At 39.2% G+C, this 17,399-nt stretch overlaps 1 protein-coding gene across 2 annotated transcripts; it reads left to right on the top strand.

The window, feature by feature from the left end:
- Nucleotides 1-11,128: 11,128 nt before the first annotated feature.
- LOC137287613 (uncharacterized) lies at nucleotides 11,129-17,138 on the top strand. Of its 2 annotated transcripts, none has more exons than XM_067819994.1 (5): nucleotides 11,129-11,268; nucleotides 11,757-12,104; nucleotides 12,451-12,753; nucleotides 15,889-15,967; nucleotides 16,129-17,138. In XM_067819994.1, exons 1-5 carry the CDS (start codon nucleotides 11,217-11,219, stop codon nucleotides 16,298-16,300), a joined length of 954 nt encoding a protein of 317 aa, XP_067676095.1. In that variant the 5' UTR covers nucleotides 11,129-11,216; the 3' UTR covers nucleotides 16,301-17,138. The 2 variants fall into 2 exon arrangements, with proteins under 2 accessions (XP_067676095.1, XP_067676094.1); XM_067819993.1 differs by having other exon boundaries at nucleotides 11,148-11,268; nucleotides 12,451-12,771.
- The last annotated feature ends 261 nt before the right edge of the window (nucleotides 17,139-17,399 follow it).

A 17,399-nucleotide genomic window follows, 5' to 3' on the forward strand; every position in this document is an offset into this window, starting at 1 on the left:
ACACATACGACAAAATCAATCCAAAATCTTCAAAGGTGACGGACAATCCATATATCAATGTGTTATAGATTAACCTATCTTTTTTTCTGAGTCGGGAGTCAATTAAAAATGTTGCACAATAACTATTACAAAAAACATCACATATTACACAAAACCGACATCTTTTCCGGCAGATCTGGCTGTAAGTCTCTATCAGTGACGTGTGGATATGGACATGTTTACCAATACGTTCGGGCGTAAGTCTCTGTCCATGACCTGTGGATATTAAAATCTTTACGAGTAGCTCCAGGCATCTATCTACCTCATGCGGGGAATTTACATATGGACAATTGGCCTGATAAGCAAACATTTGTAAAACATTTATATAATGTTGATAAAATACAGAGCACAAAGAGCATGAGGACCATAACCAACATACACAATACAAAGCTAAAGCTGAAAATTATTGATGTCAGGCTCTCTCTATCATGAGTACCATTCAAAGATTGAATTTCAGCCAATTAGCGGACTGTAAAGTGCTTGTTAAATGCATTGATAGAACATAGCGCATGTTCCGTTTTTCGTGTCTGTTTTGCACAGCATCTGTGTTAACTGTCAGTTGAGGCCTGGAGATTTGGAAATGTAGTAGTTCACTTAGAGTCATAGAGTGTTTGTTGGTATTGACACTTTGTGAGCAGAAAGATGGGAATCTAAGGGCTAGTCGCCACAGGCTGTATTATCGTTGGTCTGCTAAACATCATGCGCTTTTGACCAAAGTTGGAACTTATTACATCACCGGGCGTTCTTTTGATCTGAATCGCAGTATATCAAGTGACCCCGAATCAAGTGACACACAAAAGAATTTGAAAAATAATTGCTCTGGGAGTAAGTCTCCACTAAGAAGTGAACTCGACCAATGTATACAGAAAACATCGCAAAAATAAACACCCTACACAAGAACATATTATACTCTCTTATTTTGTCATACTGGACACATACCATGCTATTACCTGCTACTGTCACTGACAATAATAAAGTTAACGTTATACTTCCCAGACATTTGTTGAATACACATGAAAGGTTATTTCTCATTAAAATATTGACATTGAGGTATGCCTTTGTAGGTAAGGTGTCTAAACTGTTTAGAGAGTACCAACTATACTTGCTTTTCCGGTTGATTGTTATTCGCTTCAATTACTTTCTGTTTGTAGAGAACATGCAATATGTCCATTTACTACACACTGTAGTTCCCCAAGCTATGACATACGTATCCATAACTTTACGTGACCCTGCTTACGGCATACAGGTGCCAAGTAAAGCAAAGGTCTCCATGACAAAACCTTATACTAGACTCCGTTGTCTCTACTCCGAAATTGCTAGCCCTGACGATTTACGAGCAACGGTAATCTGAAGAAACTTCATTCACACACTCCTGTAAGCGAGTTTAATTATACGTGGTCTTTAGCAATATTCCGGCAACATCACGACGGAGGAGACCAGAAATGGGCTTCAGATTTTGCACACATATCGGAAATCGAGCATTATCGGAATTCGAACACTTTAGCCACTTGGCTACACTACCGCACTACACGCTCCTGTATATACTACATAATACTGGTTATTAAACAAAGAACCTACTTCCTGGTTGTAGATGAATGTAACCTATACAATTCTTAGAGGAGAAGTACATCTGAACTTAGGTCATCATGGACGTCTCTTTGACTTTGGTTGTCCTCACGCTACCGGCAGTCATCCTTACTGTATTCATAATAGGTGGGTAACTGAAACACTGAGGCTTGCGTGTTAGTTATTGAAAAACTGTATTTATTGCTTTTGTGTGTATATCACAAGTGTATGTATGTTGATTGTGTAACAAGCGTGCAGTCGAATGCTGGAAGTGGAGTGTCAGTGACGATCAATAGCCGTTGTTTCAACATCTATAGTTTTGACATCACTTAGGAGCTAGACTATGTGTGCGTGTGTAAGTATGTGTAAGTTTAATTACATAATTATGACCGAGGTGCCCATAGATATATATAACAGCTTCACACTTATCGAACCAGTTCATTGTAGTACACACACTGTCCACGGTGACTCTAATGGATCCTTTGTCTTGTTTGGTCAGCGAACACGGTAAGAACTACAATGTACTGTATGTTAAACCCCAGTTCGTTTGATGAAAGTTACAACATGGATCTACATGAAGGTCATGACAAAATGATTTCCTTCTCTGAAAGGAATACAGCCCCTAAAAGATACTGCTGGATGTGCCTACCACACAAATCAACTCAGTGGGTGGGATGTGTTCCTGTAGACTGACTGTGTCAAAGACAACACAGGTGGAGATGTTCCCTTTTACTGACTGGATATCACAGTGTGATACATACATGACTGTACAGAAGTGCTGGACAAGTACACAGTGTACAAATGGTGTTGTACAAACTCCACCTGGACAGGCTCACGCCGTCACCACAGATGAGAAAAGATGGATCCTGATGGTGGCTACAAAACCAGGATCCAAAGGACTGTCAGGACTGGTGCAGTTCAAAGTGAAACGAACATCAGGTGAGAGATGTTGCCAAAGGTGATATATATTGTACCTGGAGTTAGTGAGTGAGTTTAGTTTTAAGGTACACTCAGCAATATTCTAGCTATATGGAGGCGGTCTGTCGATAAAAGAGGCTGGGCCAGGAAATCCAGTGTTCAACAAGATCAGCATCGATCTGTACAATTGGGAACCGATGACACCCTATCCCGTTAGTCGTCTTTCATCACAAGCATGTGTTACAGAGGGCCAGAATGCAAACCGGGACCTTCACGGGTCATTTTTACCTAGAAAGTGTTACACCCATAACAGTGTCGTCTAGCGAAGGTGGTATTGGCAACCAGCTCTTCAATCAGAGGTGTGTGTACGAAACAAACATATAAACATTGTTTGAAATTTAACTTAATTTCCGCATCATCACTAAACCACATAGTATAATCTGTAGGATTTCCCTGTGTCCTTGTATGCTACGATTCACATCTTTTCCAAAAAACAAGATGATATCCTGAAGACAATTTCATACTAATGATTCCCTTCAAATTTGTCATCAATCATGTCATTTCAGACAATAAAACCACGTTTTCAGTGATGTCTTTCTAACAAATGTTCTACTGGGTAGCCTAGTTGTTCCCTCGTTACACCGAGGACACGGGTTCAATATCCCATATAGAGACAATGTGTGGATCTCATTTCTCGTGTTTCCCGCTGTGATATTGTGAAATGGGAAACTAAACTCACTCTTCTTACATGCATACACAGTCAACTAGTTGAATAGCTTGCAACTACCGTCTAATCGCAAGTAGTTCTCTTTGGTTTATTTCAACAGGTCAGCTAAGCATAGAATGTTTTGAACCAAACACTAACAGCAGCACACCTACCACTTCTCCAACAACACTAACTTCAACAACTTCCTCGACATCGAGGAGAAATGTTGCAACAATCACGTCTCCGCTTCCGAAAACTACAAGGATCTGCATCCCAGCCTATCACTCACACTAGAACAGTAAGCTCACCTGACACCACAGCTCAAGCATAGCCCACGTCATCTCCTGGATCAACAGGTGGGACAAGGACTTTTTTAGATGTGTAGTACTCGTGCATTTCATGGAGTGTCAGGCCAGATCGTTTCACGGGTTCATTGGTTATCCTGGAACCTAACTACACATGGCAACACAATGACTACACATATAGATTTCATACTTTACTGGGAAAGTGTAATCAGTTATTGAATTGTCTGTGAGAAGGAATATCATCTTAAAATGTGAGTGAATCATTAACAAATATTGATAACTCCAAGTATTTGGTGAGTATATCCTGTCAGAAGTTATCGATGTTTATACATGACGTAACTCATGTCTGTAACGTTCTCATCAAACCTTCAACATAATCTGAACGTAATATGTCTCGAATTGTGGGCACATGTTTAAAAGAATTCGATAAACTTCTACAAGTGATATAAACATTACTATAATTATGCATTACACTGAACATTAATAACAACATAGTTTGATAGTAGATACGTTTAGAAATATATCTAACAATATGAATTTGGAAGGTTTACAGTGTATCAATCAACAGCTGTCTTTATTTTCTAGTACGCATGACGATTTGTTTTAGAATTGGTCGTGCATGCAACACATGTGGGTATGTTCCCTTCTACTGACTGGACACCTGGATGTGACACATACATGACTATACAGAAGTGGGAAACTAGAACGAGGAGTACAAATGGTGTTGTACAAACTTCACCTGGACAGACTCACACCATCAGCACTGGTGAGAAGATATGGATCCTGATGGTGGCTACAAAACGTAAAGCCAAAGGACTGTCAGGACACCTGCAGTTCAAGGTGAAGCAGCCATCAGGTGAGGGATAGTTCCAAATCTGTAAACGGCTAAAACACAATGAAACTGGTGGATGTTGTTTGACATAAAACCGGTAATAATCACATGTATATTCCAATTAATTAGAAGTAAGATAACAAACCTGAAGTATATGAACACCCAACTTTAACTACTTTATATGTAATTCAGATTACAACATAAACGTCCAACATATATATACTTCAGCCTGTTTGACCACTTATCTTACCTTCATGTGTAATAATTCAGTTTCATTGGTCAAAGACGCTTTAACAAATTTCCGAGTCACCCCCTCTCAGAAAACTCTGAAAACTGGACTAAAAAGATTATCCGCTGAGAAGGTAACCACCAAGAAACTGTATCGCTATCAATCATATGACATCATAATATGAATTGTGTAATGCCTGAGTTCGAAAACCATTCGCTCAGCTGTTTTTACGAACACGTTTTTGTTTAAACGACTCCACTGCTTATTAAAACTATTTCATATATTGAGTAGTTTGCACACTCAACCTATACATAAATAACCATTGTTATAGCAGTTTTTAGTCTGTCAGGATAGGTTTCACTGATTTAAAAATATCCAGTAGGAATTTGTTTACATGTCATATAGTCAGTAGTGATCTTTAAATAAACCAAACTGATATTTTGTACATTTAACATGATAACAATATAATGTAATGACAGGTGGAGATACTGTCAATGAAATAGTTTCGTTTTGTGTTGATATTGTATTGTTATAAATTTTATTCTGTACATACCAGGATGTACTACTTCATTTCAATGTTGTATGTCCTCATAATGTAACATTATGAAGAACCTAAATACATTTGCTTTCCACACGGCACCAGACCAGCTTAGCATTGAATGCTTTCAGCCGAACACCATCAACTCTACAACAACACCCACAACAACATTACCATCAGCAACAACAGGAGCAAACAAGAAGACATCAACGAGGACAGGAAAACCTTCTTCCACAAGTACAACAGACAGCACACCTCCAACACAGGCTACTTCTGGTGCTGCCACAGAGACACGTCTTCTAGTTCATCTGTAGGAACGTCTTTGCAAGCTGCAGCATCAGCATGAAGTACTCAAGCTACACCTACTCAAGGTGCCAGCACAGGAAATACAACGGATCCCTTCCCGGGTATGTATGTTCCAACTCTCTCTCTCTCACTCACTCACTCTCTCTCTCTCTCTCTCTCTCTCTCTCTCTCTCTCTCCCACTTAAGAGGAATGTTTCTTGGAGTACTGTGGTGAAACTTCTTAACGAATCAGAGCTGAAGGTAGCCTTGGTGTAGCTGACGGGGTAGTGTTGGTGTGTTGTGAACTATTTAAGAAATATAAGCGAAATCTTTGTGAAATTAATAAGAAAACGCGCAGTCAAGTCAAGAATCATAAGTGTGAGTGCTATAATTCTAGCAGACTTAAAGTTGCACACTTTCTACACAACATGTGAGGCCATTCTTGTGTTTCTAATAGCATATCACTTCAGTAAACATCTGGCCATACAGAGATAACTGTTGCGAGGATAACCTTATATAAAATAATCTATATCAGGAAATATTACTTCATATTTTGAACATCTGTATCACATTAATTGCCACGAGTATACAACGCTGTCAAGCAAAAGACGACATTAGAACAGAGTCGAGATGCAGCCTATATAGAATAAAAAATCGAAGTTGTATACCATATAAATTGTCCTCATTTTTCAGATCCTTAACTTCGAGAATGCCATTCAAACGTGTTAACAAATAGTAGAGAGGAGTATGCATGAAACGTACGAACTCAACCGTATGTACCATTTTGCCATGAATGAATGGTGTTATCAGTGTCACAATGAAATCAGTATGGGTGGACAATCTTGAAGCTGGTCATAGGAGTTAGGTAGTCTGTACTCTATGTGTTTTTACACCTTCAGAGCTGTCTGGGGATCATAGTACATCCTGATACATGCATGAGGTCTGTCTAGGGATCATAGTACATCCTGATACATGCATGAGGCCTGTCTAGGGATCATAGTACATCCTGATACATGCATGAGGTCTGTCTGGGGATCACAGTATATCCTGATACATGCATAAGGTCTGTCTAGGGATCATAGTACATCCTGATACATGCATGAGGTCTGTCTAGGGATCACAGTACATCCTGATACATGCATGAGGTCTGTCTGGAGATCACAGTACATCCTGATACATGCATGAGGTCTGTCTGGGGATCACAGTACATCCTGATACATGCATGAGGTCTGTCTAGGGATCACAGTACATCCTGATACATGCATGAGGTCTGTCTGGAGATCACAGTACATCCTGATACATGCATGAGGTCTGTCTGGGGATCACAGTACATCCTGATACATGCATGAGGTCTGTCTAGGGATCACAGTACATCCTGATACATGCATGAGATCTGTCTAGGGATCACAATACATCCTGATACATGCATGAGGTAGAATCATCCCGAATGTCCATATAGTGAGTTGCATGAAAGTGATTGTGAGACCACTGTGGGTGTTATTGCAGGAGGTATCTTTGCTGCTGGCCTTGCTACTGCCGTGCTGGTCCTCATCGCTGCTGGCTTAATGAACGTCGTCATACCAAGGTGGAGACAACATAGCCAAATAATCTAAAGATAATGTTGAAATCTTATGTAATCAGTCGTAGGTGTAAACCCACACATGGTTTTCAGTATTAGATAACAGTTCATATTAAAGAGCAATATGTTGCTTTTATTAAGTGTGATTAACTGGGTTTTGTTACAGGCGAAAATGGCGGACATCCCGCTGTCATAAGCCTGACGACATCCCAATGTCTTATGTCCATCCCACCTATTCTGGGTTAACAGCGAGAACAGAGAAACCCATAAACACCTACGGCAAACTAAGCAACAAACCCTCCAAGTAAGTGGACAATCCACATATCAATGTGGCATACATAAAGCTGTTTGTCCTGACTCTAGAGTGACTGTTGGCTTGCAAATGGTGCCCCTGGGTACTAAAAAGAACCCCCGACATCTTTCTCAGTGGAGTTGGGTTTAAGTCTGTATCAGTGACATAGTCAATAGGTTCAGGTGTAAGTCTCTGTCCATGGTGCGTTGATATGGAAATCTTTACGGGTAGGTTCAGCCATCTCTCTCATGCGGGAACCATTACATATGGACATACATTACATATGGCCAGAGAGGCAAATACTTGTGAAAGATTAATGTTGATGAAATACAAAATATAAGTAGAATGGTGACTATAACAAATATGCAGACAGACATACAGATTTGTTCAAAAAAGAGGCCTTGGGCCCATGATACATACTCTCTTAGTGATATCATAATAATGAGAAACAGTATGTGAAACTCACCTTCGGTAAAATAATTTGGCTTAAATTTACTAAATGAATAAAGCCTATCCTTAAATTACGTCTTATTGTGTCTACCGGTTTCTATAATAGAAAGACCATAATTTTGGCGTCACATGTAGCCACTGAATATCTTAAGTAAAAAAGAATATAACCTGACAAATATTCTACGTTGAACAATCATTTGAACTGTCTATAGTAGTTACACATGGAGGAAGTGCTTAAGCCTGAAATCCATAACTGTTGCACATTATCTGATAATCTTTGTCTGAATAAAGAGATGAAAGATTTTATACAACCAACCTACTGGGATACCCAGAACAAAATCAAACCCAAATCTAAATAAGATATCTCGGATGTGTGTGACCCAAGCAGCACGGCCTACATTGTCAAGAGACATAAGCATCTGATAACACTGACTTTGTAGAGGTAAACGACTACATTTCCCCAAATATCTTATTATCTGTGGTAGATATACCAGCTTACAAAATTTATAGCGTGTTCTTTCTACTTCGCTATTGTATATACCCCATAAGCTGAGCCATAACACACGCCTGGCACACCCATGCTATCGTAAATCCTTACATGACATATCTCCAATCCTCTAAGAATACCTGTAAACTGACATCATAGTTTTGTCTGCTGGTGAGCGAAGACAAAATTGCGCCTTACTCCAAAATAATTTTGAAGAGAATATAAGTCCTACATATTTATATGAGGAAACAATATCTATTTGCTTTCCTTGAAAATGCTATTTTTGGTAGACCATTATTTTAGCTTATCAAACTTTAGCCAGTTTAATCACATTTTTTTAAAGCATAGATCTTATGTTTCAATTTTAGGCAAGAACTGGCTACTAAAGACACATCATCAGGAAACATGAGAAGACATAGGTTATTAAATCTTTGGGAAATAAACACCTCTCTCCCACCACTTTCTTGCACTATTTCTTTCTAGTTTGTTTATATAAGTTCAGAAGATCTATGGACTCAAATACAGCCTTGCCGGGTGTCGATATCACAACAATCAGAAATGCATGTGCCACACTCTCACACATGCACATAGTTCTGAGTACATTGACAAGAGTCTTTGGAGAAACGTGCCAGCAATACCAACTTCGGCAAGACTGTTCAGAAGTAGATCAAACGCTTTTGAAAAATCAGCTAAAACACAATGAAACCTACCTCATTTCCTTGATGAACATTTCTGACATACAGAATATAAAGTTAAAATGTTATCATTGATTGAATAATTCTCCCCAAATCCTGCTTGCCTCGGTAATTATTTGGGTTATCTTTGTCACCAGATTTGTACAATGGACAAAAAATACTTTCCCCCAACTCTACCGAAAAAAACAGTATCAAAGATCTTATTATTAATATTGGTAAGATGGAGCTCTTGTTAGCTTGTAAGAACACTGCAGCTAAACCATCTGGTCCTAGTGAGTTATTTTTAGTAACCTTGTCAATATGGGAGGAGTTCAATCTCTGTTATAGGTGCATTTAAAACGGGTCATACATCTACAGAGTTGTTGCTTAGATTAGAAACATCACAGTCATGTGAAGCGAAGGAACTTCAATCATCCCTTTTCAAAGGCCCGAAAGATGATTTACTCACCCTTCATTTCTTGTTTTATTGGAGAGTTGAAGACATTTGTTCAATTTTAAGTGTTTTCCAAAACAACTCAAATACCATGAGATTGTTTCTGCAAATTTGTATGACGAACATATAATATACAACGTTAAATCTGAAAAATGTGCAATTGCTGGTCTACTCTACATCATGCATCTTTAACCAAATTCTGAACAAATCACTTCACACTGGGCGCTTTCTCATCTTGATCTGAATCGCAGTGAACTACTGCCCCCGAATCAAGTGACCCGTGAAGGTCCCGGGGTAGAATAGGCCTTCGTCAACTCATGCTTGCCATAAAAGGCGACTATGCTTGTCGTAAGAAGCGACTAACGGGATCGGGTGGTCAGGCTCGCTGACTTGGTTGACACGTCATCGGTTCCTAATTGCGAGGATCGATGTTCATGTTGTTGATCAATGGAGTGTCTGGTCCAGACTCGATTATTTACAGACCTCCGCCTTATAGCTGGAATATTGCTAAGTGCGGCGTAAAACCTAACTCACTCACTCACCAGAATCAAGTGAGACGAAAGCACTTTGGAAAGAGCGTGCACTCGGATTAAGTCTAAACGGAGAAGTGAACTGCACCCATTTTTGGAAGATACTAGAAAGGTTATATCTTTTTTAAAACTTACTGACATTAGGGTATATTTTTGTTCTTGCGGGTAAGGTGTATAAACTGTCTTAAGAGTATCAAGGACACTGGCTCCTTCGGTTGATTGCTATTCCTTTCAGTTACGTCATATGTTCGTAGAAAGCTATCACCACCCACTATACACTGTAGTTCCCCAGGATGTACGATATGAGTCCATGACACAACATTATGGTGGACTAAGTTGTCGCTACCCGAAATTGCTAACCCCGGCGATTCATGTGCAATGATGGTGTCGTCTGAGAAAAGTTTGTTGTACACACTCCCGTTATTGAGTGAATGAGTTTAGTTTAACACCGCAATATTTCAGCAATATCACAGAGGAGGACACCACTTGGCTACCCCACCGCGCCACAACTGCTGTAATACAACCTATGGGTTGTACTGGTTATCAAACTGTGAACCTACGTCTTGGTTGCAGATAAATATAATATGTATGATTCTCAGTCTCGAATAACAGAGCTTCATAATAATTAAACCTTTCATTTGAGCTGACGCAGAAAGATTATTTCTGTTATCATACAAAGAGTAATTCACTTCCTGGTTCCAGATAAATATAACCTTATCACCCAAAACTGTGCTCCACAGGAGATATCGCTTATGTGAAATCATATGATATCTCCTTAGAGAGATCGTTTTGACAGTAGATTTTGTACACCGATCATGAAATCAACTTGATGACGTCACAATGCTATGACATCGTTGCTTCAATTCTAATGGTAGTACAGTGTTAAGAGATGTACATTTATCCATTGAATGCTAATGAAAAATGATTTTTATGATAAACAGAACCTCACCCCCGTGTCTACTGATATCAATTATATCAACACTCGTTAATAAAGGTAAACATACCCTAGAATATTAATATGTACCATCAACTCGTAACATATGTTATATTTGGAATTACACTTTCTCAGTAAAGTACAAATTCTAGTACTTTTTTGGTTGAGTCTCACCCGGGAATCGAACCCAAACCAGGCACCTAATTGCCAAAGTCAGCCGCATAACCCGCTCACCCACCGCGATTTCCGAAAATATAACAGTCGAACAACTGGTAGTCTAGACTGCGGACTTTGTGTACCCATCTGATATGAGTTTATCAACTCGCGTTGACACAATCGATATCAGTAAATACTTTGTTGAGGTGTTCTACTTTGAATACATCTAAATTTCGATCAGAATGGGCTTCTTGTTGACTGTGGCTGCCCTTATGCTACCAGCAGCCATCTCAGGTGAGACTAACTGTATATTTCACAGATGTGTAGCTGAAACGCTGACATTTGCGTGTGAGTTACCTTCATAAGTCGTTATCAAAAAACTGTATTAACTGCTTTGGTGCGTATATATAACAGCTGTATGCATTTATTTAGTTGTCTGCAGTTGAACACTGTAATTTGAGTGTCAGTGACTTATGATAGCCGTTGTTTGCCTTTGTGTGGACATCAGTTATGCACTAGACTATGTGTATATGTGTACTTAATCTGTCAAAAATGTGTGAGAGTATGTCCGAACAGCCTATAAATACAGATAACAGGTACACGCATTTAATCGGACGAGTTCACTGCAGTACACGTTACGAAACACTAATAAATCCTTTGTATTGTTTGGTCAGAGAACTTGATAAGAAATGCAGTTACGTTCACATTTAAACGTTGTTCATTTGAAGAAAGTTACAATATAAAACCAATGAAGACAATGACAAAACGATTTTCTCTCCAAGGTCTACAGATATGTTCCGCGGGGACAGGCAGAAGCCCCAGTCAAATCCAACTTGATGTGTCTACCACACAGATCAACACAGCAGGAGGGATGTGTTCCTGCAGACTAACTGTGTCACACCCCGTACTTGTGGATATGTTCACCAATGCCTGGAAACAACAGTGTGATTCATACATGACTGTACAGAAGTGGGGGTACAGTACACAGTGTACAAATGGCGTTGTACCAACTCCATCTGGTCAGATTCACATGGTTAGCTTTGGAGAAGAGATATTGATCCTGGTGGTGGCTTCAAAACCTGGTGCCAAAGGACTGTCAGGACAACTGTCCTTCATGATTCAGCAATCAGGTGAGGGATGTTACAATTACTAAAGGCATTACTTTCTCTCTCTCTCTCTCTCTCTCTCTCTCTCTCTACGTGTATATATATATATATATATATATATATATATATATATATATATATACACAAAACAGTGGAACAAACAATGTTGACTGACACACGAAGTAACGAAGTACACAAAGTGTGTGACTTATGCTCTTTTTATGAGGATCCACAAATTCCATGTAAAAACGAACATTTATAATTAGTAGTTGAGCAATACTGTTCTTAGAATTTTACCTGGACAGTGTCACGCTCGAAAAGGTGTCGAGGGGCGATAGTGGTAGTGGCAAAGAGTGTTTTCTTTCGGCAGGAATGCTAAACTTAGAGTGTTTTGCGCCAAACACTAACAGCAGCACAACAACTACTACTTCAACAACACTGGTTTCAACAACTTCCTCGACATCGAGGAGAAATGTTGCAACAACCACGTCTCCGCTTCCGAAAACTACAAGGATGATTACATCTGCATCCCAACCTATCACTCACACTGGAACAGTAAGCTCACCTGACACCACAGCTCAAGCACAGCTCACGTCCCCTCCTGGATCAACAGGTGGGACAAGGACTACTCATGCTCCTTGCACTCAAGACCTCAGGGCGGGATGTCATATAGGTAATAATGATTTTCCAGGTACGTGTTCTGTAAGATTTTTATTACTCGTGCGGTGTAAAGAGTGTCGGGTAAAATCTTTATGATTTCACGGGATCTTTGGTTATCCTTTAACATGACTACACTGATAGACTTTTGCATTTTAACAAGAAAGTGTAATAACTAATATAACACTTCGCATGACCCCTTTCTGAAAGGCTTGCTTATGTACTTACTGCTTGACTGCATGTCACATGCTGGCACGACTTTCTTTGAGACAGACGTTTATCATAAAATGTGTGTGCGTGCGTGAATCAATAAGAAATATTGATAACACCGGGTATTTGATGAGCATATTCCGGCACCTGTTAACAAGAATACTGCTGTTTTTTTTCTCGTGACATTGACTTAATCCATGCCTATAAGTGTCTCTTCAAACCAGCTGAAATCAAATCCTTATTCTAGTACTCACGACAAATAGGCCAATCCAATATCATTACAATATAACAATTCATAACATTCGATCTTAATATTAGGTCTTTCCAGTTTTCAGCTGCTGGGTTATTGAATTTAGTTTTCAACACTGGTGAAAAGCATGTTTGATTGTCTCTTGAAACTTCATCCCATGAGCGAATGTGTCACTGACGTCACATGTTTCACTTACCTTGCAATCAGTGTGTAATCAGAATATGTGAGCAAAATATTAAGTCATAACAGGGATAATCATCTACAACTGCATACAGTCTCCATCGTCATAAGAAAGAGGTTGTAGGTTACAAGTGAAAACATGGGTAACCTGACAAGGTCAGATGTGTCTGTGGATCATAGAGTGAGATGTAATGTTGATGGTCCAGACTCGATTATTTACAGACCTCCGCCTTATAGCTGGAATATTGCTGAGTGCGGCGTAAAACCTAACTCACTCACTCACCAGAATCAAGTGAGACGAAAGCACTTTGGAAAGAGCGTGCTCTCGGATTAAGTCTAAACGGAGAAGTGAACTGCACCCATTTTTGGAAGATACTAGAAAGGTTATATCTTTTTTAAAACTTACTGACATTAGGGTATATTTTTGTTCTTGCGGGTAAGGTGTATATACTGTCTTAAGAGTATCAAGGACACTGGCTCCTTCGGTTGATTGCTATTCCTTTCAGTTACGTCATATGTTCGTAGAAAGCTATCACCACCCACTATACACTGTAGTTCCCCAGGATGTACGATATGAGTCCATGACAAAACATTATGGTGGACTAAGTTGTCGCTACCCGAAATTGCTAACCCCGGCGATTCATGTGCAATGATGGTGTCGTCTGAGAAAAGTTTGTTGTACACACTCCCGTTATTGAGTGAATGAGTTTAGTTTAACACCGCAATATTTCAGCAATATCACAGAGGAGGACACCACTTGGCTACCCCACCGCGCCACAACTGCTGTAATACAACCTATGGGTTGTACTGGTTATCAAACTGTGAACCTACGTCTTGGTTGCAGATAAATATAATATGTATGATTCTCAGTCTCGAATAACAGAGCTTCATAATAATTAGACCTTTCATTTGAGCTGACGCAGAAAGATTATTTCTGTTATCATACAAAGAGTAATTCACTTCCTGGTTCCAGATAAATATAACCTTATCACCCAAAACTGTGCTCCACAGGAGATATCGCTTATGTGAAATCATATGATATCTCCTTAGAGAGATCGTTTTGACAGTAGATTTTGTACACCGATCATGAAATCAACTTGATGACGTCACAATGCTATGACATCGTTGCTTCAATTCTAATGGTAGTACAGTGTTAAGAGATGTACATTTATCCATTGAATGCTAATGAAAATTGATTTTTATGATAAACAGAACCTCACCCCCGTGTCTACTGATATCAATTATATCAACACTCGTTAATAAAGGTAAACATACCCTAGAATATTAATATGTACCATCAACTCGTAACATATGTTATATTTGGAATTACACTTTCTTAGTAAAGTACAAATTCTAGTACTTTTTTGGTTGAGTCTCACCCGGGATGCGAACCCAAACCAGGCACCTAATTGCCAAAGTCAGCCGCATAACCCGCTCACCCACCGCGATTTCCGAAAATAAAACAGTCGGACAACTGGTAGTCTAGACTGCGGGCTTTGTGTACCCATTTGATATGAGTTTATCAACTCGCGTTGACACAATCGATATCAGTAAATACTTTGTTGAGGTGTTCTACTTTGAATACATCTAAATTTCGATCAGAATGGGCTTCTTGTTGACTGTGGCTGTCCTTATGCTACCAGCAGCCATCTCAGGTGAGACTAACTGTATATTTCACAGATGTCTAGCTGAAACGCTGACATTTGCGTGTGAGTTACCTTCATAAGTCGTTATCAAAGAACTGTATTAACTGCTTTGGTGCGTATATATACCAGCTGTATGCATTTATTTAGCTGTTTGCAGTTGAACACTGTAATTTGAGTGTCAGTGACTTATGATAGCCGTTGTTTGCCTTTGTGTGGACATCAGTTATGCACTAGACTATGTGTATATGTGTACTTAATCTGTCATAAATGTGTGAGAGTATGTCCGAACAGCCTATAAATAAAGATTACACATACACGCATTTAATCGGACGAGTTCACTGCAGTACACGTTACGAATGTGTGTGTGTGTGTGTGTGTGTGTGTGTGTAGTATATAATATATATATGTGTGTGTAGCACTAATATATCGATACAGTCAAGCAAATGACAACAACAGTAGAATCTAGAGAAGTAGTTTAACAGAATAAAGAAGTTGTATGTCCTAATTAATTGTCCTCATTCTTCATATCCTTAATTTCTCGAATTCAAAACAAATATGTTTGAAATAGTAGAGATAATTATGCACGAAACCTACAAGCTGACAGCTTAGACTTGAATGAATGGTGTCACCGGTGTCTCCATGAAATTATTCCATAATTATTTCAGTTCTAGGCAGTCAGTGTTGAAACTGTTACGTGAAGATGGTCAGGGGCGATAAGTGGTCTGTACTCTATATGTTATACCACTTCAGAACTGTCTTTGGATCGTGATAGATCCTGATACATGCACGAGAATGATTCAACCCGAATGTCCATACATTGAGTTGTATGAAAGTGGTTGTGAGACCATCAAGGGTTTTATTGCAGGAGGCATCTTTGCTGCTGGAGTTGCTACAGGCGTTGGGTTGGTCCTCATCGCTGGTGGACTGTACGTCGTCATATCAAGGTGTAGACACTATGGTCAAATGCATCTAAAAATCATGTTCAGATCTAATGTAACCAGTTGTAGATTTAAAAGCACACATAGCTTTCAATATTAGATAATAGTTCATACTGGTGAGCAATAAGTTGATTTTGTTATGTGTGATTAACTGTGCTGTGTTACAGGAGAAAATGGTGGACATTCCGCCGTCACAAACCCAACGACATCCCATTATCTGATGCCCATCCCACCTACTCCGGGTTCACGCCCAGAACTGAGGAGCCCATGAATACATACGACAAAATTGATCCAAAACCTTCAAAGGGGACGGACAATCCATATATCAATGTGTCATAGATTACCTTATTTGTTCTGAGTCAGAGGTCTCTCGCTAATGTTGCACCTCTGGATATTAAGATAAACCAACATCTTTTCCAGTCGACCTGGCTGTAAGTCTGTATCAGTGACATGTTGATATGGACATGTTTACCAATAGGTTCGGGCTTAAGTCTCTGTCCATGATCTGCGGATATAAAAATCTTAACAGTAGTTTCAGGCATTTACCTCATGCGGGCAATTTACATATGGACAATTGGCCTGATACGCAAACATTTTTAAAGCATTTAAATAATGTTCATAAAATACACAACTCTAGGAGAAGAAGGACTATGACCAACGTACAAGGTTAAATCTGAAAATTATTGATGCCAGGCTCTATATATCATGAATAACATTCAAAGATTGAATTTCGAGATAATTAGCGGACTGTAAAAAGCGTGTTAAATGCACTGATAGGACATAACATATGTTCAGTTTTTCGAGTTTGTTTTGCACGGCATCTGTGGTAACAGTCGACTGCGGCCTGGGGATTTAGAAATGCAGTATGCGTCTTTGAGTCTTCGTTAGTATTGACACTTTATGAGCAAAAAGAGGGGAATCTATGGCCAAGTCACCACTGGCTGTATTATGGTTGGTCTGCTAAACATCATGCACTTTTGACCAAAGGCTGAACGTATTATTTGACATCGCGCGTTCTTCCTATTTTGATCTGAATCGCAGTATACTAATGCACCCGAATCAAGTGCCAAGCAAAGGAATTTGAAAAGTACTTGCTCTCGGAGTAAGTCTACACTAAGAAGTGAACTCCACCCTTGTAGACAGATAACATCGCAAAAATAAAAACCCTACACAAGAACATTTTCTACTCTCTTATTTGTCACCACTGGACGCACACGAACCATGCTGTTAGATGCTATTGTCACTGACAATAATAAATTTAACATTGTAGTTCCTAGACGTTTGTTGAATGTACATGAAAAGTTATTTCGCATAAATAATATTGACATTGAGGTATGCTTTTGTAGGTAAAGTGTCCAAACTGTCCAAAAGAGTACTAACTACACTTGCTTTTCCCGTTGATTGCTATTCGCTTCAATTACTTTCTGTTTGTAGAGAA

The sequence above is a fragment of the Haliotis asinina genome, chromosome 6 (genome assembly GCF_037392515.1).
Source record: "Haliotis asinina isolate JCU_RB_2024 chromosome 6, JCU_Hal_asi_v2, whole genome shotgun sequence".
NCBI classification, from domain to species: Eukaryota; Metazoa; Mollusca; class Gastropoda; order Lepetellida; family Haliotidae; genus Haliotis; species Haliotis asinina.